The sequence below is a fragment of the Ptychodera flava genome, chromosome 7 (assembly GCF_041260155.1).
Source record: "Ptychodera flava strain L36383 chromosome 7, AS_Pfla_20210202, whole genome shotgun sequence".
Taxonomy (NCBI): Eukaryota; Metazoa; Hemichordata; class Enteropneusta; family Ptychoderidae; genus Ptychodera; species Ptychodera flava.
Genome location: NC_091934.1, coordinates 22,855,348 through 22,881,652, shown reverse-complemented (window position 1 = coordinate 22,881,652; position 26,305 = coordinate 22,855,348). Strand labels below are relative to the sequence as shown.

General features: G+C 38.4%; 1 protein-coding gene across 2 annotated transcripts in view; it reads left to right on the top strand.

Moving 5' to 3' along the window:
• The window catches only part of LOC139137047 (sulfotransferase 1B1-like), a 35,284-nt gene extending 10,933 nt beyond the window's left edge, over positions 1–24,351 (top strand). Inside the window, exons 2-7 of one of the 2 annotated variants that reach the window (XM_070704998.1) lie at positions 9,549–9,672; positions 10,559–10,769; positions 12,331–12,460; positions 13,542–13,636; positions 18,982–19,171; positions 23,900–24,351. In XM_070704998.1, coding sequence (XP_070561099.1) covers positions 9,549–9,672; positions 10,559–10,769; positions 12,331–12,460; positions 13,542–13,636; positions 18,982–19,171; positions 23,900–24,006 — 857 coding nt within the window. In that variant the 3' untranslated portion in view covers positions 24,007–24,351. The remainder of the gene's footprint in view (positions 1–9,548; positions 9,673–10,558; positions 10,770–12,330; positions 12,461–13,541; positions 13,637–18,981; positions 19,172–23,899) is intronic. The other variant, XM_070704999.1, reaches the window with a different exon arrangement.
• The last annotated feature ends 1,954 nt before the right edge of the window (positions 24,352–26,305 follow it).

The window sequence follows — 26,305 nt, the reverse complement described above, 5'->3', positions numbered from 1 at the left end:
TTTATACCATGAAAAAAACGAATAAAGCCGGCAGGTGTTTGGAGAAAGAATCAAGGGGATGGTACCTGTGATTGGCCAGATAATGGGATATTTGATAATGTTAAGAGCGTGTGTAATTTGAATATTGATGATAGTTGTGTACAAGTTATTAGTGTTATCAATGTTAGTATAATGAATCAGAGTGTTCCAGCAATTGTTGATACAGGTGCTGCCATTACGGTTGCTCCGGTGAGTTTGTTATCTGAAATTCCGAAATTGCATAAGCAAAGAATTCATAATATAAATTACAACGCAATCAAATTAGCTGATGATCGTCAAATTCCAATTAAGGGTGTTGTAAATGTACGTGTTAATATTGCTGGTAAGAAAGTTATGATGTCAATTCATTTGGTTGAAAATTTGAAACAAAAGTTAATTATTGGTGTTGATTTTCTTATGAAATATAGAGCTGTAATTGATATTGCCAGTAAGAGATTAAAGCTTCGTTCGGCTATGGTTGTCAAGGCTACCGAGGGCTTCACTGTTCCACCTCGATCAGAATTAGAAATTTCCGGTAAGTTTAGTGGCCATATGCCGATGGAATTCTCGGACATACAGAAAACACAAAAACTTTGAGCCATTTGGAGTCGTGGCAGCACGTGTTTTATCGATGACAAAGACGAACGAAGTTCCGATAAGATTAGTTAATACGACCGAAAGGGATGTATACATAAGAAAGGGGACAAAACTGGGGGCGTTCCGTTTTCTTCCAGGGGGTGCCACTATTCATAATTTGGATATTGATGTTGGTAGGAATGTGAATGAGCAAGTAAATGAAACCGCCCGTCAACGATTTCTGAGTCAGTTTGATTTTTAGTGATTCATTTTTGAATGATCAACAGAGCAAGAGTTTGCAAGAAATATTATGGAAAAATCGACAAGCATTTGTTGGTGATGATAAGAAGTTGGGTTATTGTGAAGTCATAAAGCATAGAATCGAGTAAGTCCCGGGGGCTCAACCTGTTCAAATGCCGCCCTATAGAGTTGACCCAGAAAAGCGCAAGGTCATTGAGAAGGAAGTTGATAATTTGCTGGCCCAAGGTATAATTTCCCCAAGCACTTCGCAGTTCTCTTTCCCGGTCGTGCTTGTAAAAAAATCATCATCGAACGAGTATCGCTTCTGTTTAAACTATCGCAGAGTAAATTCTCTTACTAAACCGAATGTATTCCCTATCCCAAACCTTACCGAGTCTCTTGAAATGATAGGTGATCAAAATCCCCAGTACTTTTCGACTTTAGACATGATGTCAGGTTTTTGGCAAATTGCTATTGACGAACGAGACACACACAAAACGGCCTATGTCTGTCATGATGGTTTGTATGAATTTAATCGACTTCCCAAAGGTATGAGAAATTCAGCTAATTCTTTTCAACGTACTATGCAGTTTGTTTTCAGGAATATGTTATGGCATTATGTGTTGGTGTATATTGATGATTTGATTGTCTTCTCAAGGACGTTTGAAGAACACTTACAACATCTCGACGCGGTTTTGTCTCGCCTCCGTGAGGCTGGATTGAAACTTCGTCCTCAGAAGTGTTCTTTTGGTTAGAAACAGGTGAAATTTCTTGGTCATAATCTCAACAAAGATGGAATTTCTGTTGATTCGAAAAAGGTGAGTGCTATTCGAGATTTCCCCGTCCCCAAAAAGGTTTCCGAATTACGTGCATTTTTAGGATGTGTTGGCTTTTATCGTTGTTTTATCAAAGATTTTGCAAAGATTGCTGGCCCCCTTTACAAATTGTTGAAGAAGGAGGTGAAATTTTATTGGAATGATAAGTGTCAGGAAGCGTTTGATACTCTTAAACAAGCCTTATTACTGCCCCAGTTCTATGATTTCCACGTTTCGGCGTACCTTTCAAATTATACACAGATCCATCGGCCTATAGTGTTGGTTTTGTAGTGACACAAGAGCAAGACGGAGTAGAGAGACCTATCGTTTATGGTTGGCGTTCCCTCAGTGCAGCGCAACAGCGATACACAACTACAGAAAGAGAGGCTATCGCAGTTATACATGGTCTGGCCCAATGCGACCCTTACTTGCGTTCAACGAAATTTCAAATTATTACTGATCACGCAAATCTCCCGTATTTGTTCAGAATTAAGAAACCTTCAGGTAGAATCGCTCGTTGGATACTGAAAGTGCAGGGTTATGATTTCAAAATGGTTCATAAACCAGGGAAGTCTATTGCGCATGCGGACGGATTGTCTCGTAGGAAATACTCGGAACTTTGTGACAATAGTTCCGATTTCAGCGGTAGAGATTTCATTGATGATGAGAAATCGGAAGTAGATATTGATTTTGACGCGACAAAATCAAATGAAGATAATGATACAGGTATGTCTACGGAAATTCAAAGTAGCGAATCGGTGGTCCCAGTAAATAAGATAGCTATCCCGTCCGATAATGATGTTGTAAGGGATGTACGGCAATTGTATACGGAGACTGAATCTAAAACAGGCGCGGAATTACAATCTAGTGATGACGTTGACGATGGAAATCTAGAGATTAGTCGCCGTGACTCAAGAAGTACTGATCAAATAGTAGAGGAAGATGAGGTGTTGACACGAATTAAGAATTTGCAGAGAAAAGATAGTCAGTTAAAATAGTGGTTTAATTTTATCGAGAAAGGCGAATTACCAAATAAATTGGCGCAATCCGTAACATGTTATAGCGATAACTATGCAATCATTGACGGTGTGTTTTATCATTACTGGAATGCGACAGGTAAGGCTGCAAATAAAGAGAAATGCGTTAGCCAGGTTGTGGTCCCCAATCATTGCAACTTTATATCCTTCAGAGAATGAATGATGATATTACAGGTGGTCATCAAGGCGTACGCCGCACTTTGGAGACTATAAGATTGCGTTATTTCTGGAAAACAATGATCAAGGATGTTACTGATTATGTAAATACATGTGTGAAATGTCACTCGCGCCAGCGCGGTCCTCAAGGTAAAGCCCCTTTGCTCCCCATCCCCGTGTCCTCAGTTATGCAACGAGTTGGAGTTAATTTTCTAGGTCCCTTGAAAGAAACAAAACAAGGCAATAAGTACGTTTTGTTGTTTACGGAATATTTGACGAAATTTAGTTGGGCTTTTGCAACCCCTGATATGAAAGCTGAGACGGTTGCTAAGATTATGTTTGAGCAAATCCTTTGCATGTTCGGTTTCCCCAGTATTTTAATCTCAGATCAAGGACCAGCATTTACGTCACAAATTGTCAAAGAAGTTTGCCGTTATTTTGAAATTACAAAACGTTTCACCAGTCCTTATCACCTTTCCTCAAATGGGGCCATGGAACGTATGAATCAGAGTCTTCTGAGTATGTTGTCTATGTATGTGTCTGAAAGAGAAGATGATTGGGATCAATATTTAGCTTCCGTGATGTTTGCGTATCGATCAAGTCCGCATGAGACGACCGGTGTCAGTCCTTTCATAGCAATGTTCGGATATGAAGTGAAACTTCCGGTGGATGTAGAAATCTTACCACAGATCAAGAACTATAGATTTCCATTTGAAAGACATAGCGCAGAAACGAAACTTAGCAGTTTGGTTAGCCAAAGTAATTATACACAGAGCGCAAAATTTTATGAAGGAAAGACACGACAGAAAATTGGGCAAGATTGTCAAGTTTAAAGTAGGCGATACAGTCTATTTACACTCTCCAGCAGCAACAGTCGGAAAAAGTCCAAAGTTCGCCCATCCCTATCGAGGCCCATACACAATCAGCGCGCAAGTATCCCCAGTAAACTACCATTTACAACCAATAGTAAATGTAAAGCCCAACAAAAATGTTGTTCATGTTAATCGATTGAAACACGCCCATCTGAGACCACGCCGACTGTTAGATTCGAAACCGAGTCAATACAGCACCGATGATAGTGAGACGAACGACGACGTAAACAACATGCCACATCCAGCAACTCTAGATTACCACTTAGAGTTACATACCGACATTTACTTTAGTGCCAGTGAAACGCCCCTCGAGTCATCTGATAATAATCAATGAAACAAACAACGTCACCGCGAAATTCGTGAGCGCGCCGAAGAACGATTATGTCGGCTTTCTGTATCACAAACTGATGATAATGATAAGAATAAGTACTTTGGTATAGAGAAAATTGAAAAATGTAGATATCGAAATGGAAAACGCGAATATTTGATAAAATGGCATGGATACGACGCGAAACATAACACATGGGAACCGGAGGAGAATCTTAATGACGCAGCTTCGGAAAGTTTGAAGTCAAATCCAGTCACCATTATAGGTAAACCCACTCATAAGGCCCGAAAGCAACGCAAATAAGCATGCATGACTTTTTTGTTTTTGGTGAATTGTCTGGTATTTTGGAAACCACTCTTTTATTAGGATAATACTCTGCACTTGTATGCAAACGAGGCGTCTTTCTTTTTGAAGTGTTTTGTTGTGTTTTGTTGATGAAGTTGAAGCTATGTTGTTGTTGAAGAAGTAAGTGTAAGAAGTTGTGGATTTTTTGTTGTTTCTCTCCCCTCAGTTGGCTAGGAATGCCAGTGCTAGTGATCCGTAAGTGATACAATGGTCCTAAGATTTGACCGAATGGCCTGAAGAATTGAGTTTTGGAGATGAAGCGATATTGAGGTTTATCACGTTTATTTTTGGAGTTTTTGTTGTGTTGATGTTTTTGTTGTTTTATGTTTTATGAAGATTTTTGGAGATAGAAAGAGCCGCGAATATTGGCACAGGAGTTGCTATTTGCTACAGTCTATTGATGCCTAAGGGTCGTTACTATGGTTACCCTGAACCTTTGACCGTGATATCAGAATACCCCAAGCAAAATTACGTCATCCTTCTCAATGTCCACCCCCTTTCAGTTCACTCACCTTTCACACAAATTAAAGAAAATTTTCATTAGCATTTAGCACGATTTTGGAATGATTTTTGTCGATTTCCTGTATTTTATGTAGAAAAGTTGAACTTTGAGTTTGTAGTTGGATGTATTTTAGTGATTTTATTAGTATTTCTGTAAGTATTTTAGATGCGTTAATGTTAGTCTGTAATTTTGTAGGTGCACGAATAATGTCTTTATGCTAACTTGTAAAATGTGTGATTTTTGCGTATTTTAACCACACTGCGTTACGATTAATGTATTTTTAGCTCACGTGTGTAAACACGTGGGCTAATATCGTAGCGATGTCTGTCTGTCTGTCCGTGTACGTGTGTGTGTGTGTGTGTGTTAGTGTGTGTGTGTGTGTCTGTCTGTCTGTCTGTCTGTTTACACGATAACTCAAAAACGCCTGAACGGATTCAAGTCAGATTCGGTACACATGTACCATATGCTACTTGCAAGAACTGATTAGATTTTGGTTAGTATGGCTTGCATATTAATGAAGTTATGCAATATTGTTTTTTTTTTTCGGTACAATGGTTTCGCTATGGAGAACTGTAATGACAGTGTAGACATATACCAAGAAATACTGCACACAATTTCATGAAATTTTTTACAGATGACAATCTAAGAATATTATGATGATACTCTTAGTGTCATGTCAATTATCTTCTCATTTGCATATTAAATGAACTTTTGTTATTAGTGAGATCACTCTGACATTCCTGCACCAAACTTAATGATACTTGCAACAAATATTGATCTGATATATATCTAATTATACTTTGAAGCTTTAGGCAGTGTCAAGTCAATAAATAGCTCATTTGCATATTTTATGAAGGTTTGTAATTAGTCATATAACTCCGATATAACTTCACCAAATGTGATGAAATCTGCTGCAGATACTGATACGACTGATATCTAACTGTAGTGTAAAGCATTTAGTAGTGTGAAATTAATTAAGGGTTTATTTGCATATTTGATGAACTTTGTAATTAGGTATATAACTCTGAAATTACGGCAGCCAAGTCAGTGAAAATGGGTACAGATATTGTTTTGATACATATCTAATTGTACTGAGAAGCATTTGGCAGTGTCAAGTTAACAAATAGGTCATTTGCATATTTTATGAAGTTTTGTATTTAGTGATATAATTCCAAAATAACTGCACCAAATGTGATGAAATCTGCTGCAGATACTGATCCGACAGATATCTAATTGTTGTGTAGAGCATTTAGTTGTGTGAAGTTAATCAAGGGTTCATTTGCATATTTATTGAACTTTGTAATTAGTAGTATTACTCCAAAATTACTGCGTTAAATTTGATGAAACCTGCTACAGATGTTGATCTGATAAATATCCAATTGTACTTAGAAGCATTGAGCAGTGTAAAGTTAATAATTAGCTCATTTGCATATATCATGAAGTCTTATAATTAGTCATATAACTCCGAAATAACTGCATCAAATATGATGAAAACTGCTGCACATACTGATACGACAGATATCTAACTGTGTTGTAAAGCATTTAGTAGTGTAAAGTTAATTAAGGGTTCATTTGCATATTTAATTAACTTTGTAATTAGTGACATTAGTCTAAAATTACAGCATTAAATTGAATAAAACGTGCTACAAATGTTGATCTGTGGGATATCTAATTGTCCCATAAAGCATTGAGCAGTGTCAAGTTAATTAACAGCTCATTTGCATATTAAATAAAGTTTTGTAATTAGTGATTAAACTCTGAGAGTACTGTGCGAAGTTGAAAAAAACCTGCTACATATAGTGATAACATATATCTCATTGTTCTGTGAAGCGTACTACTATTAATGAACCTGTTGTAAAACACGTGAGCATATTCAGTTCGTATCTGGTTTATATTTTAAGTAGATTGCAATTGTTCGCTATCGCCATGCTTCGTCACTCGTTTTGACAAGCGAGGACGCTGGTTATAAAAAAGTTGGGAGAGTGTAACGCCCCTCCCTGTAGAGATTTATCTCGAAGCGTTGTGTAACGCCCCTCCCTGTAGCGATTTTATCTCAAAGCGTCCCTCACGTGGCTAAGGCGTGTGAAGGTCATTGACTCAGATCGTACGAGAAGCAGATAAGAGATAGTGTGATAGTTTAATTAATCATTGGTTAAGATTTCAATGAGAACAATCGAGAATGGGATATTCCATGGTGTGATCTTATTTAATCTTAAGAAACAATCAAAGACTGGCGGTAAAATTACCACGTGATAACTTTTGTAATTATGTAAGTTTGAATATGTATTTAACTTTGTAGAGAGCTTAGACTACATAGACTTGAGATCAGACCGTTGACAGTGAACGACACGGTCGCCATCTTGCAATAAAGTACAAGGTTGTGTTACAATCTACATATTGGTGTGTCAGCTTCAGTTACTGAAAGCATTACGATCCGGACTGGTACCTTAACTCGTAAATTTCCCTAAGGACGAGCGCAACAGTAGTACTGCGCAGGCAAAGGCTCAAGAAGTATGAAGTACGTTGCTGACTCAAAGAAAAAGTTTAGATTGTCGGATTTTGAGTATCACAGCGATCATTCAATGAAAAGACAATTATTGGCACACAGACATATATTGGCGAGTGCTACTTGTATATTCAGATATTATTCCCTAATATTTTTCTACGTTCGGCGAAGGAAAATACAAGTGACGTAACAACTGCGTCGACGAGTGATAATAAGGGTCACTACGTCATTTTCCGAGGTGAGTGAAGAATAATAGAGGGATTGTCACATACGTACTGTAAGCCAAGAGTTCGTTACTTTTCGCAAAGAGATTTAGCTCGACGATTCTGTTTTAAACTTTTGAACTACTTTTGTAATTATGTCAATACGCTGTGTGCAAGTTGCCAATCATTTCTAGTGGTCGGTCGCGTGAGGGAGAAATGTTGCTCACGTTCGTGTGCGGGACAAATGCCAGTGTACACGTGCGAATTGTACACGATTTTAAAGGTAGTTTACATAAGACAGAGTTTCACCATTTTTCAAGTACAAACATCAACTGAATCCCGGCGGTGCAGATTATGATACGTCAGTACAGTTGACCCAGCCTGGATGCATAGCAGTGCTGATACCGGGTATCCAGGGTAATACGAACAGCCTAGAGATTCTTTTGGAATGTAATTTCCTCCTTGGTGACACAAATACACAAGTGGTTGTAGTTTGTCAGATTCTGAAGATTATAACTAATTTTTACGAAACTTTCACGTTACACACAAACTTTGATCCCAGGGGAGATTCTGGCTGCCATGTTGTTGTCGAAGATCGACGCAGAAAATTTCTGACGCACTTAAATTGCTGACATAGACACGGGTTGTCGTGACGTAGAACGACCAGAGGATAAATCCCGTCTTTATCGTTAAGAGATGACAAACTTGACTTGTGCATATCATAAGGAGTGAATTGTACCCAAATCTTGTGTACTTCACCTCCGAAGGGGCTTATTGCTATTGTATCATATCAAAATTCGTGTTTATGGCGTAAAAGTTGTGTACTCCGTAGGACTCAAAGCATCACACGTTCTAGTGAATGATCGTACAAATTTAAAACTGTGTACATTTCTCATTGGTGCATGACAAGCTTTTGTGGGCTACTCTTATCATTACTGATACTGTCAGTTCCATGATGTCGAAAAAGTTTACACAGATAAAAGCAACGCAAGCTAATCTGGTGGGTTGTGCCACAATGTCTAAATGGGCCTCCTCATGCTGTCCCCGATCAAACAGAATTTGTAGCACAGAGTGGATAATTCTGACCTAGCTAGAGAGTCTAAGAGTCCTTGACCGCACGCCCCACCAAACACCTGCTAGTTGATTAAAGTATACTAACAGTGGATTAAGGTATAATGCGACTTAGGGACAGATATTCAGACTCCCAAACTTGTACAATTCTTTTCTGATCGACCACTTGTGGGGGCTCATTTTAAAGCTCTTTGTGTAGAAAAAAACATTTCGCCGTCTTAGTTTTCAAAAATCGAAAATTTTATTTTTTCTCTGTACAGGCAACACGGGGGCGGCGGCCATTCTGAATTTCAGATATCGCACGTAAATATCTTGGGTAATCCTTTACTACCAAAGTTTGCACGGTAACTCCCAATTTTCAGACGTGATTTTGAAAGAGAATAGTTGAAAGATTTCTTGAAGAAACTTTCAGCCAAAGTTTTTAGTCCTTCATTTTCAAGTCGCATACTACGAGGGTAAAAAGTTTGGCATCACGCTGGGAAAACTGCGAACTGACCATTTCAGGAAGTGGCCTTCAATTGCAGAAGGACCATCACGCCCTATCTCATTGGCTTATATATTTTCAGGCTGTATGTCGAATTTTTCTTCCCCATTGTTTAAACACGCGGATGGTGGTCATTCTGAATTTTAAATATCGGTTAATGTTAGGTAATTTATTTATCTAGTACCAAATTTTGAAAAGTGATTCAGTATGATTATTCTTGATTCGGTAAGCGAATTGCTGAAAGTTTTTTGAGGAAAGTTTGAGATACAGTTTAAGTAACTTAAGAAGATAAGCACTTTGTTTGTAAACCTCGACTTACAATATTCACATAACTATGCCTTGCTTTAATCCTTACTATTAATATAGGGCTTTTACACTTTATACCTCACTCTCAGGTACAACCTGGACTACGGAGATGGTCTCCCTGATTTTGAATAAAGGTAACGATGAAGCTAATCGCGTTGTTAACCAGCTTGTCAGAAGTCCCATGGTTGAAATGTATGTCGAATCAATCGAAAAGTAAGTCTTGCGTTGATAACACTGTGCGATGCTTTTAGCTTTTTACACGATTTGTGTAGCATTCTCCCATTCTGTTTTCAACTGAACATGTTCTTGCGATCTCGCACGGGAATCCTCCTGATGTCAAATATCGACCATTGGCATTAAAAAATGTGTTTTAAAAATGTTACCAAGTGGGAGTGCCTCTTTAATGTTGACTAATGCGTGGTAGCGCTAGGCGAGGAGGGATCAGATCTACTATAGTATATAGTGAAGCCTCATACAAACGGTTGGCGTTGGCAGGAAGGCAACTCGACCACATCACCAAAGATAACTTATCCAACGGAGACAATTCAGGCATTTTCTTGATATGACCAGACAGATGACTTTAGATTGCATATGAGTGGAGCTAAACGTCATTACGTTGATATTTATTTAAAAGCTGCGGAGTTAAATATTAAACAAGATAAAGCTCCACACATACGGGAATACAGCATTTGCTTGGTAGGTCAGTTCAATGTACTTTATGAAAAATGGACCGATTTCTTTTGAATTCTGAATCGTTGTGAATTTTCAATGATATTTCTGAAATTCCACGGTGACGTCGGTTTTTGTTCTTGACTTCGAAAGTGAATCGTCTAAAGTTTCCTTAACGGAAAGTTGTGGCAAATGTGTAATTCGTTAAATTTCGCGTACTCTTGTGGGTTATTCTTAATATTGAGTAATGCGTGGTAGCGCTAGGCGGGGAGGGGTCAGATCTACTATCGTATATAACATCGGCAGTTCGAAATATGTTGTACTTATTACTGCCTGCATTCGAGAAATGTAGGTCGCTTTCCGGTCAGACACAGTCGTCTCTTTTTTTATCAGCCGTAATTATTAACATTTCCAATTTCTCTTCAACTAGATGGAAGTGGTTATTTTGCCTTGTGTCATTCCTGAAACAGCTTGTTCCAAAATTCATCACAAATTCAGTGTTGTCGGCCTTGCCGGAAAGTCGGGAAATGTCGGCTCTGAACGGACTCCAGCATATGGAAACACTGCCGTCTCCAAGGTTACTCAAGTCTCATCTCCCGTACAAGTTTTTCCCTGACGAGGCACTGAAGAAGAAATGCAAGGTATACATATTAAAAGACCCCGCGTTTCCTTTAACTCAGCCTTGTATAATGTTATTAAGGTAGTATGCACCTCGAAAGTAAAAGACTTAAACAATCGCTCTAATTTTCCTCAAGGAATCTTTCAACTGTTTTCTTTCAAAATCATTGATAAAAATCGGGGGTCACCGTGCAAACTTTGGTACTTGAGAACAAATAACCCAAGATTTACCAGTATTAAAATTCAAAATGGCCGCCATACCTGTGTTAACTCTTTGCAGGAAAATAAAATTTTCGAATTTCGAAAGACTAAGCCTGTGAAAAGTTTTCTTAGGCCAAGAGCTTTAAAATGATTCCTAACAAGTGGTAGCTCAGAAAAGAATTGTAAAAGTATAAGAGTCCGAATATTTGTCCCCGAGGCGCGTTATACCTTAAGGCAGAATGCGCCAGGGGACAGATGTTTCTATTGAGTTTCTAAATTTTTTACAGTTTTTCTGACCTGCCACTTGTATAGTCTCCTTTTAAAGCTATTGGAGTAAGAAAAAATCGTTTTCTTGGTTTTGCAATAGAGAAACATAGATAGAGTGGCAACGGGTATTGTTTAAGGCGTGAAGCGGTTACGTAACCCATCCATGTTCGCCTCGCCTCAGGTTGCTCTCGCCTCTCTTTTCCGAAGAGTGCCGACCATGAATCCTTCGGTAATTTTCGGATTTTCGCCAATTGTTAAGCGAAAGTATGTTCGGCAAAGTTTGTGTTGTTGTTGTCGTGTGGTGCTGAGCAGAATTGACGTGCTGGCGAAAACGGGAGTGTTTTGAGCTTCAGAAAAGTGAGTTTTACCGTTTTAAAAATTCCTCTCATATTTTTATGAATATATAATGAGTGTGTTTGAACCAAATTTGAAAGTCTTTTATCGATACTGTCTGGTTTTACTCAATGGTTTACGGTCAGTCATACTGTCTTTTACACGTGCGTCAAGGAAGGACATGTTTATGAAACTGCTGGCGTGTTATGTTTTGATTGGCGTGAAGCAGTGTTTCTGGCCTGAGAGCTCACAAAGTAACTATGGTTGCTACGCGACTGGCAGTACGATGCCATCTCGTCGTATTTTTCGCATAATCTCGTGTAATTATCAACCACATACAAACAAAGCCTCCAAAAACTTTAAACCTTTGAAGCTCATTTTAATATAAAGCCAATAGTCTACCGAGACGACCATGGAACAAAAGGCATGCAAGTGTTGCCACTCTGTCTATGTTTCTCTGTGGTTTTGCGAAAAAGCGCTATAGAGCTAAACAGGGATTTCAGTCACTTTGAGTTTATAATATCGGTAAGGTAGGTACATTGTTTCTCATGTATAAATCTTTGCTCTGTAACCCCTAATTTGTATGCTTGATTTGATGAGAGAATTGTTGAAAGTTTCGTTTAGGAAAGTTTGAGCAAAAGTTTTAGTCTTTCATGTTCGAGGCGCGCTCTACCCTAAAAGGAATATGTCAATCGGTGGATTTTAATCTAGCCGAAAATCTCATTTCAACCTTTGGTCCCTACTAAAAATGATGTTGAGATTGCACAAATCGGTTTCTTTCAGATTGTTTACGTCGCCAGAAATCCCAAAGACACTGCCGTGTCATACTATCATTTCTATAAACTGTCGCCGGGTTACGGATTCGCCGATGGAACGTGGGATTTGTTTTTTGACTTGTTCACACACGGACGAGGTAAGCGAGAACACCTCCATTTTCCGAGATGCTTTCTGTAGCTTTCAACGTTGCAAATCACTACTCAATGAGAACAGATCGAGAACTACTTTGATATGTAAATTATACATGTACTTCAATTCCCTAATGCCCTTCAACTTCGAAAATTCAATATGCAACTTATATTTCATCTCCCCAGTAATATAAATTCATCTAAACAGCCCTTTCAATAGATCATATATTACTTGTCGAAAGAATACTTTATTTATTTCTTTTTTAACTTATTTATTGTAACGAAGTCAGAAGTCGGGACTTCTACTAACTCTGTAGGACTTGTACCTTAGGCTGGACTTGGACGTAACTCTAACACACAGCAGCAAACACAGACTCATGCAGAGACAGTACTTCTTGAAAAGGAGACTTGTTTATTACGCCGCACTTGCGTCTAAACCAAGATCTAACAATTCCACAGAAAACTACTCATTTATAATGCCAAAACACAGAAGCTCCACCTAATAAGTTCAAAGGCTAGTTATTGGCTATCCATAGTCATATGACAAAATTATTGCCATGGATTCGTCAGAGATACAAAATATTCAAATCACACTGTATAAGTTAAACATTAACATTACATTCTAGTAGAATCTCTTTGGTTTCTTTGTCTTCTACTTTGTATAATTAAAAGATTGCGATAACATCATAAAGCAGCTTGCAATTATCTAAGCTGATCATCAGATCAGCTTCTAAGAAATCATGAAACAATGCACCTTGATTAAAGGATTAAAATATTACTAGGTGTTTACCTTAAGAAGCTTTTGGGTATTTAAGATAATCATAAGTTGCCAAAGTAGATAATCATAAGTTGCCAAAGTATTACTTATACACCTGGTACAATCAAACCTTGGTTAATATTTGTATAAACATCCACTAGCATTACACATAATCCAACTTCATGACACTTATTTATTAAATAATATAATTATTTATTTATTTTATGTTATTCATTGTTTAATTTATTTGTTTATTTTTTACGACCAGTTTACCTTTTTCGTTTTGCTTTATTTTTTTATTCATTTACTTATTTATTTTGTTTTGACATCAGTGGATTATGGAGATTGGTTTGATCACGTGTTAGAATGGTGGGGTCACAGGAATGACGATAACGTACTCTTCCTAAAGTACGAAGATATAAAGAAGGTATCAGGTGGCACTAGACTTTTTTATTTTACATTTTAGGCTGATTCAAGTTTGCCAAAATATTTTTTAATGTGGTAGTGTTATAAAATATCATATAAACTATCTTATTCCGAGATTGGCACGGCACGAAACTCGGACAGCGTGTTTGTGTTGCTGATTATCTGATTATCTGATTATCTGACAATAATGATTCTGTCAACATCTTACCTACACCAAATTATATACCGGCTTCCTAATCGGACCTACTTTGCTTAAGAAAGCCTCTGCCGATAATGACATTTCCTCTGTGTACGAAAATAAAGTCAACGTCCTGATGTTACTAGTAATTTTTGACAAAATAATAATTTCTTGCTGATTACGATCAACAGATATTGGTTCTTCTTATGAATTTAGGCACCAAAGATCTCACTTCACCAACAGAGAATAGAAATAAATTTGTCAATTAGAAGACTTAACAAATACCATAATCTTCAAGCTGCAATATTGGTCAGGATTGACCTATTATTTCGGCGATTTAACTTTATAGAAAAGTCCGGAACAATTTCATTTGCAGATTCGATCATTAACAGCAACACGGGGATGACTCTAATTTGAGTAAATTTATTACCAAATAAATTGCTGTTTTGGTACGTACTATTTGCGAGAGTAATGCACACTGATAATTTGAAACGTCATTTCTACTATTTGAATATGTACGCATGCATATTTGGTGCGTGGTAACGCTCTGCGATATCGCAACGTCGCAAAGTACTGTAGATTTCCCATAATTCAATATGATTTGTGTCCTCGGAGATTCCTCAGTGAAGTCTACCATGTCTCCCATATGTAGACAAATTCACAAACTGTTTATCAAAATTTTGAAAACGTACTTTTATTCACACCATTCTTCTCAGTCCTCATTTTAAATGATTTGAAAAATTATCCATAATTGAGAGAGGAGATAACATTTTTGTAAAATTTACCACAGATGTGTCCTCAGCCATACAGAGTAATGTGATGGAAAGAAGGGAGACTAGTTTCACCTGTTTAATGAAACAAAAGGATATTGATTTTTTGCAATGGAAGAGACAAAAGAAATTAGCATGCTAAGTTTTCTCGGAGAATGACCTCTTCAGTTCATCATAACTTGCTGCCCAAAAAGCAAGGCATTTGTAGTACCTTAAGAATGTGACTTTTATGGTTATTTGGAAACTTTAACTGAAATATCTGAACGTACTTTTACAAATTATTAATTAACAATTATTCTGATGCTGCACATTAGTGCTTACATGCAGAACTGAAAAAGTTTTTGATGCAATGAAATAATTGATTATTCAATAGAGCTAACAAAATCACTTAGATCCGTAAGCATTAATTGATTATGTAAAATCCTTCAGGTCGAATAGGCATTTTTTCGGAAACAAAGAAAAACTGGTCTCCATCATCAATGGTCTCATTTACAACATACATGACTGAGGGGAAAGACAGCCAGTCGCCGATCTTCTGCATTGGCGGATGATACTGAACTGGGCAAAGCTGTCAAATAAATAAAGTGTACAGGTAGCTCGCCTTTTAATATGAAAAATGTAACAGCATGCATAGGGTAGAAGATTGCGGAAAGGCTGTCAGGCACGCGGTGAACAAAGCCAGAAAGGTGTACGTGGTCTGGACCCTCGATTGAACACACACAGTAGGTGCATACGGCGCGGCGCTGATGTATCTGTGAGAAAAGTAGAGCTGTACTTTATCTTGTCGATATACGTATATTTCCGAAACATTAAAACGTACCAAAGTTAGGCAAACACAACATATTCAATGATTTATTCATTATATGTCAAGTTCCTGAAGTTCTGTTATTGTGTCAACAACGCCCTTCCAGTGTGCACTGTATGGAGACGTCAACAATCTTGGTGGTACTTGTCACGTGCACAGAAGAAAACGTAAATGTTTTTGTTTTGAAAGTTTGTTTACAGAACAGCTTGTCTAGGTGGCCGCAACGTATCTAAATGAAAGTGTTTGTGTGCCGGGATTGGTGTGAAGACTAGCTAGGAAGAGTACTTCAACGTAGTATGTTCTATTTGTTAAAGTTTTACGAAAAAAATCGACAATTTTGACCTATCTTGCAACTTTAATGTCCGTCCAAACTACCAGGCAGTCAGCGAAAATGTCTAGGTTTTATCATCTTTCTCTAATTACTATGTGTATTTTGGGAGAATACAAGTGTTGTTTTGGAGAACAGTAACTTTTGTTCACGTTTTCTACATTACGAATTTTCTCGGCTGTGTGAAAACAAAAGTGAAGAGAATGACATCTTAAGGTGTACGTTTGTCTTATCTCGTATTAGTGTAGGAAACTGATTCACTGAAGTTTTGAAGAGGTAGATACTCAGATCAGAACAGAAGCTTTGACCCGAGCTTTGAACCTGTTTTCTTAAAGTCGGGTCAGTAATGTTCCACCGACCGTAGATTAACCTGAACCATAGACAGTTGAAGGTTCTTCTGTCTATGAGTGACTTAACACAGCCACTCCTTTGGGACAGACTGGCTACAGGTGCAGACTCCATTATCTACATAAAATGACACGTAAAGAACATAAAACACGCCTGTGTTGACCACATTTTGTACATTATCACACGAACTGGCTCGAATCGCCACCTGTGTGACGAAGAACAGGACGGTTAAAAAATCCGAAGTACCCCTGTTCTACGTCATCAACCGGAACTTTTTTCCCAGCACTGGTACCGTTCATACATACGCGCCGCCGCGACGCTTGACCAATGAGTCGCAATCAATGCCGTGCTCTCACGACATTATGCATTTGTATGAAAAGGTGATGCGATAAATTCAGTCATGGAAACACGGAAAGGGTAAGCATAACCAATGGAACTTTGAGTCGCTAAAGCTTTAGCCACTCCCAAGAATAGAATTGGGGTGCCGTCGATAGATTTAATAGACAGGTTTGGCTACACGTTTAGGTGAACGTGAACGCGTAACGTCAAGAATTTCTGCGATGATGTCATCGACTTGTACGTACGTTCTCCACGTACACGGAGCCGACGTCGCGTATTTACGTGGATACAGCTGTTTTCACGTAATTTGTAAAATTGTAAATTTATTCTCATCTTTAGGTATCAAAACATGATATAAACTGTGAATCATTCATGCACTTTGTTAGTTGGATATATGATGAGGACATCCTCAAAGGTATTCAATATTAGATATTTTCGTTATTTTTTCGGGAAAGCGACAGAGGGAACAAAAAATCAAATTATGCTACGAACAACGATAACTTTCCTTCATCACGTAAATAATTGCGTAAATTTTCGATCGGATTCGAACCTGCAGTGTAGAGCTCAACTGGTATGAATACGTCAGTTGTCGAGCTGTAGTCTGAACTCTGCAGTAGAAATTATTATCGAAAATTGACTCGGACAACAAAACAGCGTTTCCATCAAGTGCCAAAATTTAGGGGTATCTACGGGCTAGATATGTGTCACTGCGAACATCAAAGTCTATAAGACGTCAACATTGACAACCGTTACCGGGTTGACGAGTTGACACCGGTGGAGACCGGTCACTGCCCGTTGTGGCCGGATACGATAGCTGCAATAATTTTAGCCCAATTAAATTACATTAAATTAAATAAGAATATTAAACCTTGTTGTGTGCACAAACCTTTTTTCTTTATTCTCGTCTCTTGCCCAATGTTTCCTCGCATTGTGCATGGAATCAAGACGGGTCAGTGTTAATTATGTAACATAAGCAGTATGTAGTGCACCCTCTCTTGGTGACCATTTGACAATCTATCCTATACCCTGACGGTATGTGTATTGTGGATTGGCCTGGTCATCTCCATAGCGTGTAACATGTATTTGTGGATAGGCCGGGGTATCCTTCTGCCATGATGTGTACATGTACTGAGTTATTGTATTGTGGATAGGCCTGGGTCATCTTATTTGCATAGGTCATATTATTTGCATGAAGATCGGCCCGGGACGTTGTCCTGTTGAAGGTTTACTACGCTGTTACCCTCAAAGCCTTATGTTTAGTGTGGTGACAGTATGGCGGTCAAGGCAGAAATCCTGTATGAAAAGTTCACAAAGAGAGGGCGTACTTCAAACTGCATACACAGTTAACTTAGAACCGTCATGATTCAATGCACAGATCGAGGAAACATAGGGCGAGAGAAGAGAACAAAGCAAGGTTTAATACCAGTGTTCTTTATTCTTTCTCATATTTTAGTGGGCCCCCGTGATCTGGGTGACAGTGGGTGCTATCGAACGGAATTTTTCTGTCGATCGTAAGCTTGTGAAAGCTTTGGAATCCATGACACTTCCTGGTGCAAGAACAACTGTTTTCAATCCTTTCACTGCATTCCCTTCTATTCCTAAAAATTCTATAAAATAACTCATTATATTACTATGCCTGTCAGGCGCAAGCGCGTGAAACCTCCCTGCCAGCCGATGGCTGACTTCCTATGGCATCGGGTCAGCGCCAAACAATATTTGACAATTTAACGTGACCGAATCTTTATGTGTGATTGGTGAGGATGGCATCCGGTGTATCAAAATTTTAACTCAATCGGATTCATGAATGAAGGTATCCCATGAAATTTGCATATCTCCAGGGTGACGGGCTTTTTTACTCATTAAAGGAAAGTAATCCCGGGGAGTAAAACCCAGATCGCGATGATTTTTTTGCAATTTTCGACAATAATTTTGATCCATTCCCATCAAACGAAGAAGAAGAAGACTGTCCATGTGATAAATATATAATCCTATGGAATTTTTCTCTGTTTGACGTCATCGTATACTCCTGTATTTAATGTAGCTGCACAACTTCTCACTTTCAGCTCGAGGTTGTACGGCTCCGCGAAAAACACCCGTATACAATAGCGACAAATTCATAGGGTTATATATAAAAAGTTACATCTGGTGTTCAGAATTGAGTGAGTCATAATCGTAAGTTGCGGGGTAACGATAGAGCAATTTATTCAACGGGACTATTCTTCATTTGTGTCCCCGTGTAAAGTGACTGTAAAAGACATAACCTTTTCTCAATTTCCCCTAACTTTCGACCATTCTCTTACCAAATCAAAAACAAAAATCTTGGGTCACCGTGCAAAATTCGGTGCTAGCGAAACAAATAACTTAGATTGCTCGATATTTGAAATTCATAATGGCCGGAGAAAATATAATTTTCGATTTTCTTAAGACTAAAACGATAACTTTTCTTACATCAAGAGCTTTAAAGTGAACCCCCCTCCCCGAAAGTGGTTGATCGGAAAAGAATTGATAAAATTTGAACGCCCGAATATCTGTTCCGGAGGCGCGTTCTACCTTTATACCTATCGGTTGTATTTTTTAGAATCCAAGAGATATTGTCAAGACCATTGCCAACTTTCTGAACGTGACTCTCACAGAGAACACGATCGAGAAAATTGTTGAATGCTGCTCCTTCGAGAGGATGAAGGCAAACCCGGCGGTCAACATGGACAGGATGTTCAAACCGAATTATACTATTTCTCCGACGGAAAGAAATTCATTCATGAGGAAAGGTATGTGCGGTAGGCTCCAAGTATGCAAATTTAGATGTAATGCTTCAGGAGTGCCTTGCGTTCGCGAGTTCTGTTACAAAATGCACTGCGAAATCAATTGTTGATTGCAACTCTATCAGTGCTCGCCGTCTTCGTTCGGGTAATGCCTAGTGAGAGGACGTTGGGATACAGAAACATGGTAGCTCAAAGTCTACAAAGATAACACCGTTTAGTTCTTACACCAGCTGCCTGACTTCTTCAGCCTGCTCCCCTCTGCATTCGTAAACACACCTTTTATCGGTATTTACATGCAAGTAAAATATAAACTCATCATATCATTCTTTGTACATGTGGACATCATGCATGATCAAACCCTTTCACACTGGTACGTGCATGTCATGATAATTTTATAGTTTTATTAATGAGTTCTTGACTTAATGGTCACTAGGCGAAAGGTAACAGATGTAGGTATTACGTAATAGTAGCAAAGTTGACAGGATCAACGTAAATGGACTCTGTAACAGCTCGAAATTGAATTGTTGACTGGCACTTACAGTTTAAACAAGTTAAAGTTTGATAGCCATCCAAATAATCCGAGTCTTACATTTCAAAAGGGCTCACTTAGCTCAGAGACGTGTACTCGGTCGCCCAGCCCCATTTGATATAGAAACAAGGGTGAACGTCCATAACGGGTATGTTTTAAAGTCTAAAGAGGTTATCAAAATCCCAGACATTTGAAGTAGAGATGCCAGACACTTTATGGAGGCGAGTGACCGCCTGTCATTGCTGCCACCTTGATAGAACGAAGACGCTTGACAGAGTTTTACAAGACCAAATCTTGAAAATACCTTTTTTAACACGATAAAAACCTCCAACATTTCAATGAGGGAGCCTGCAAACAGGTTCTTGGACTGTCGGGGAAAAACTTTACTAATTTTAATTTCAGAGGCTGATACTTGAACCAAAGAGGCTGTAAACTTGTTTTATCGGAAGGAGTTAAATTTAGAAGTTAAACCATTAGAGAAAAGAAAACTAGGTAGCAGCCATGATCGAAGTGAAATAAGACTTCAGTACAGTTTCAACAAATTTGATTGTCTAACACAAGACATCGAGTTGTCGATAAATGCACTTCTAATGGTCATGTCCTTATATAGTAATTGCAATGAGACGATCTTGTCATATCACGATCAGGTGATTTGCATACGATGACATGACGTCTGTTTCTATCTTTGCCCGAACTACTGTCCCGATTGGCGCGCTCACCTTTCAAACACTACGCTATGACCTACTGTCCATGCTGCAAGTAACCGTGTTACCACCGGCAGAATGTGTACGTCCTTTGCCAACGATGTTACGGCCGATCCCTCGAACCAGAAGAGATTTGAAATAACGAGAAATTGATGTCCCGAACCAGAAGAGATTTGAATTAAGGAAATATGTAGGGCTGATTAATCGAACGTGTACAGGTGTACAGGTGTGGGATAGCCGACCTAGCGAGGCCTAGCCCCTGGGACTCGGGCTTGCAAACGTTAAGGGATCTTGAGATCTCGAAGATAGCCGATACGCATTTAATAAGTTAATTTAAAAAATCTACGGCAAAACGCTTTTCAATCTTTTGGTAGTATTGAGCGCTCGAGCCGAGCGGCTAACGACTTGGATCATGATTAAAGCGGATCGTTCTAGCGTAGCGCCCTAGTTGCAACAAACAGAGATCGACGGCATACCGCAGGTATGCCTTCCCCGTCCTTCTTTCATTTAAAATAATTGATAACCCAACCTTATGATTTCCATTCTCACGTCTGTTGGGTAAAAGGTAATCGAAACGCGCACTTGCAAATGAGCCAAGCGCTTATGTCTCTAATGAACGAATTTTTGAAAAGATACATCGATTTGGAAATCCATGGGCCCCGCCATTGTTCATTTGTATCATAGACAGTAGCATGTGCGTACCTGGCCAATTGATTTATTGAGAAGTTGTGACGTCATAGTATTGATACGCTTCATTGCTTCACCAAATAAAGTAGTTCTGGACGAAAAGCACCGATATGATTGATTTCTCCATTCTGATTTATTTCGCATAAACTCTTTAATTGAAGGACGGACAAGGCCATATGATAAAGAGGGCTTTACTCGATATACAACTGCTTTGTGGTCTTTTACCAAGGACAATTCGTGTGTTCGTACGTGTCATGTTGCAAAGACCTGTTCGTTACCGACACAGTAACACAGTCTGGTATGCTTTATTTGACCTTATTTAAGACATAATTGGGTTAGAGATAAATGTGCACGTACAAACAAAAATGTGAAAGACCTTAATCAAATAAGACTCATTCTAGAGGAGAGTCTATAAATTGACAATGCGGGGGAGATATGGGTCTAATTCAGAAGTTCTTCCTTGGTCTTGAAAGTGATGCTCGCATAATATTTCGAGTATTGCTGCAACAAATCAGTAATATTATAGAATAGCACAATATTAATAATCAAAACTTCATCACCGACTCCTGTTTTAATTTTGTGGACGTGGGGTAGCATGATCCAGGGGTGGTATGATTTAAGTCTGTCTGAAAGATTCAAGATTTTGATTACCGATATATGCCTAATCAGTTCGCTCTGATCAGCCGTTGTGGAATTCAAACTTGAAATGGTTCATGGGGGAGTATTTATTCCATCGCCCAAAGGGCGAGAAGCCCATGTATAGAATGAGGAGCCCCATAGCTCACTACCGCACTGATTAACGTGGAGGGAAAGTGCCCTGTACAAGGGCACAATGCCATTCTAAAGCCTTGAACTAACCATCCTCTGTTGGTAAGTGTACTGGACACATCCAGTTCTCGAACTCAACATCCGTTGATCTGGATTATCCTACCCGATTGGCCAAATGATGATGCTTCGAGTTATTCATCGCAATGAGGAAGCGTTCAGTAATTACAGGGGATTAGCCGGGGAATTGACGGAGGGCCACTTTTTAGAAAATTTTCCAAGGTTGATGGTCACTTTTTATAAACCTACCTTTGGGGTAGGGTCACTTTTAACAGAAGCTAATTTTACGGCTATGTGATATTTCCTGTTTAGGAAATCACCGACAAAATACATTCGATTCTTTTAAATATATGTACATTATCGACAAGCATCACAAGCCAAGAAGATGCAGTGGTATCCTACATTAAACATCTTGAACAGCTAAAGCTGATGAAAGACAAGATACAAAACATATGGAACAGGTGACAAAGTGTATATCAATTATCGAATGTCTATAAATTAGAGATATTGTTAGTCTTATGTTTTATATTGGGAAAAAAAACTTTCTTTCATAGACTACCATATGTAGTGATTCAACATTTCGGTGAAAATCCAAAATCTAATTTCTTACACACATCCATTTGTAACCACCCTAGTCTAATCAAGTACATTAATATCAAAAATCAAGAATACCTAAATACACAGTTTTACCTAGTGTAGTTTTGTATTGGGAAAAATATTCATAGTTTCCTCATAGACTACCATGTTTGGTGAATCAACATTTCGGTGAAATTCAAAAATCCAATTTCTTGCACACACATCCACTTGTAACCACCCTCGTCTAATCAAGTACATTATTATCAGTAATCAAGAGTACATAAGTACACAGATTTACCTTGTTTTGTATCGGAAAAAATATTAATAGTTTCCTCACAGACTACTATGTATAGTGAATTAACATTTCAGTGAAACTCCAAAATCCAATCTCTTGCACACAGATCCCATTGTAATGACCATACATTAATATAAATAATAAAGCATACATAAATATACAGATTTACCTAGTTTTATATTGGAATAAAATATTCATAGTTTCCTCACAGACTACCATGTATAGCGAATCAACATTTTCAATGAAATTCAAAAATCCACTCTTGTGCACTCAGGCACGTTTTACTTCCCACTTCAAGCAAAGTACATTTACATATATTATCAAACATATATATCTGTGCAGATACAGCTTGTTGTGTGGGAAGAAATTGTCAATATTTTGCCTGATAGCCTCAAATAAATGGTGATTTGATATTTTTTGGTGAAGCACTCAGCCACATCTTGCAGCCTTGTAGTTGCACAAAATATGGTGACCCTCCTTCAAGTATATGGCCCTTCAAAAATGCTTGCATGATAAATTGTGACCCCCTCAAAAAACGCCAAGCCCTTGTAATTTCTGTCCGTAACTTACATAATAATTAAACCAATTGGTATGTAAAGTAGCTGATATCGTCTCAGTTATTCATGGGGAAAATACTGCAGTGATTGAGGGGAGGGTCAAGTTTTAGAATGTCGGACAAGGGGAGGGTCACATTTTAGACATGGAAATAGGAGAGGGTCACATTTTACAGTACAGGTGCGCACGGAATTCCCCGGCCCACCCTCTGTAATTACTTAAGGCTCCCTAAGCCTAGCTGTCTCTGTTACCAGAATTAATTTACACGGCGGCGCCTTATCGTCTCCCGTCTTGAAATGCTTAGTTATAAACGTGGACTCTTGGTTGGCAAGCAAATTATTGTTCAGACTTCCCGACAGATAAATAAAAAAACTCAAATTTTAAATGTCTTTGTAGTTTGATGTTAAATTCGCACTACAGTTTCGAACAGTTAGTGAAAGAACCAAAATGTTCTAGACAATCAGACAATACCCACTCTACAGCTGCTTTTGTTCAATGTCGAGTCAAGGTCCAGTGTTTGACTCTATGTATAAGTGAATTTCTTTCTCATTTGACAAATCCAGGTGTTGTTGGAGGTTGGAGAAAACACTTCACAGTTTCCCAGAACACGGAATTTGACAGTCTCTACCAAGAGCGAATGGTTGGGTCTGATCTGGAATTTGAATGGTAGCCTTTGCAGTGACCGTGAACTTTCCTGCTCATCTTATTGGAAATGCATTATCTTGTTCAAAAAGTGATCTGCCGTCGTTCTGAAATATCCAATTGTTGAAGAGTGTACAGCTATTGAACGACTTTCTAGTTTTAAAATAGGCTTTCATATAATAATATCTGGCAAGAGAAGAAAGTTATTTTCGGAAAATTTTTTCAAGTATATTTGACCAATAGGCAATGTGCTGAAAGGCCAATCCATAAGCAACTGTTGCCACGTTTCTTACAATCATGGTAAATGTCTCAACAACTGTCCCATGGCACAGCCATATTTGTGCAATATTGGAATCCATATTTGACGTCCGGCAAATGCAGGTTTGACCTCCAGAAAAAGTCAGCATAGCGAATACAAGTAGTGTGTATGTGTAGGTAGTAAAGGGAAAGCAACTCCACACATCGTTCATATTTGGGTTGTTTGCGTTTTATGTATGATATCGTGGATAATATAAGTGTATATCCTGTTTGGCTGTTTCATGTAAATTGTTGTTTTAGCCATGGCGAGACGTACCCGTAATCTACGTGTCTTGTGTTACTCCGGGTTGGGGCGGAGAGATTACTGTGACACTACGATCCTTTGGCGCTACGTTTCGAAAACAGATTTTCTTCATCAGTCGCTTAAAATTCAGTTTTGTTCGGTGAGACGTGTTGAATGGTTGATTGTTTTTATTTTGTAATATGTTGTTCCATTTGAGTTTGTTGTTCATATAAGGAAGCTAAAATATCTACTGTTTGATCTTGTTGTGTTTGTATAGGTTCTTGTGAACCTGAGTTTGAGCTATTGTAGTTTTTGTGAAGTCTGGCGCTTATAAGTGTGTCGCCTATATTTCTGTTCCTTCTGTATGCGATTATTGGTTTGTTTTGGAACATTTTTTTTAGTGTTTCGTCTTTTTCAAGTTCATGCCAGTTTTCTGTCAGGGCTTGCTTGATTTTTGTTGTTTTTATGTACGGGCTGTATGTTGTTATGAAGACTATTGTATTATTGGTGGCGTTATTTTTGTCTTTTGTTGTTCAAGCAGTTGTTTTCTTTTTTTATGATTTGTCTCTCTGATAATGCGTTCTATTTCATTTTTCTTGTATTGTCGGTCCTGTAATTTTTCACTAAATTGTGTGACTTTCTGTGTAAAATCGGTTTCGTTGTTGCATGTTCTGATGTATCGTAATGTTTCACCTTTGATCAGACCATTGAATGTTGCTGCCGGATGGCATGAGTTTCTTTGTAAGAATTGGAATGTATCTGTTGGCTTTGTGTGTGTCTTGATGTCGAGAATATTCTCTTTGTTGTACCGATGACCTTTGTAGATAGTCAGGTCTAGGTATGTGATTTCTTGAGGGAGCTTTCAAACGAAAATTTGAACGTGGGATGTATTTTGTTAATGTTTGATATGAATTCATTGAGTTCGTGTTGTGTTCCGATGAAAATCAGAAAGACATCATCCCTGAATCTCAGCCAGGTCGATATTTGTTGTTTGTGTTTATGTATTATTCTCATTTCTGTCTCGTGGAATGTGAGGTCAGCCAGCTCGGGGGACGTTGGCGAACCCATTGCCACCCCGTAAATCTGCCTGTAGAATTCATCATTGAATTCAAATGTGTTGTTTTTTAAGATTATTTCTAGCAGAGCTATCATGTATTTCGTTGGTGGTTGCTTGATTATGTAATTGTTTGATGATCTTTCCTGATTTAATGCTCTGCCGACTGATTCAATCGCCTCATCATGAGGTGTATTCGTGTACATGGAATTTACATCCAGTGTTACTAGTGTCGCATTGGTCGGAACTTTGATTGTCTCAATTTTCCGTATAAAGTCTGTTGTGTCTTTGATGTATGTTGGTTGTTTCTTGACGATTTGTTTGAGAAAATGGTCAATGAACTCTGATATGTGAAATGTTGGACTGGAGCATCCACTTATGATTGGCCGTCCTATGAATATAGCTCCTGGTGGCGGCACTTTGTGAATTTTTGGTAGAAGGTACCAAAGTGGTGTTCTTATTTTTCTATTGATTGGATTCAGATATTCATATGTGTGATGGTCAATGTGTTTTTCATTGTACATTTCTGTTATGAGATTGTGTATGTCTTCTATTGTGTTTCGTGTGTCAGCGCCAGACTTCACAAAAACAACAATAGCTCAAACTCAGGTTCACAAGAACCTATACAAACACAACGAGATCAAACAGTAGATATTTTAGCTTCCTTATATGAACAACAAACTCAAATGGAACAACATATTACAAAATAAAAACAATCAACCATTCAACACG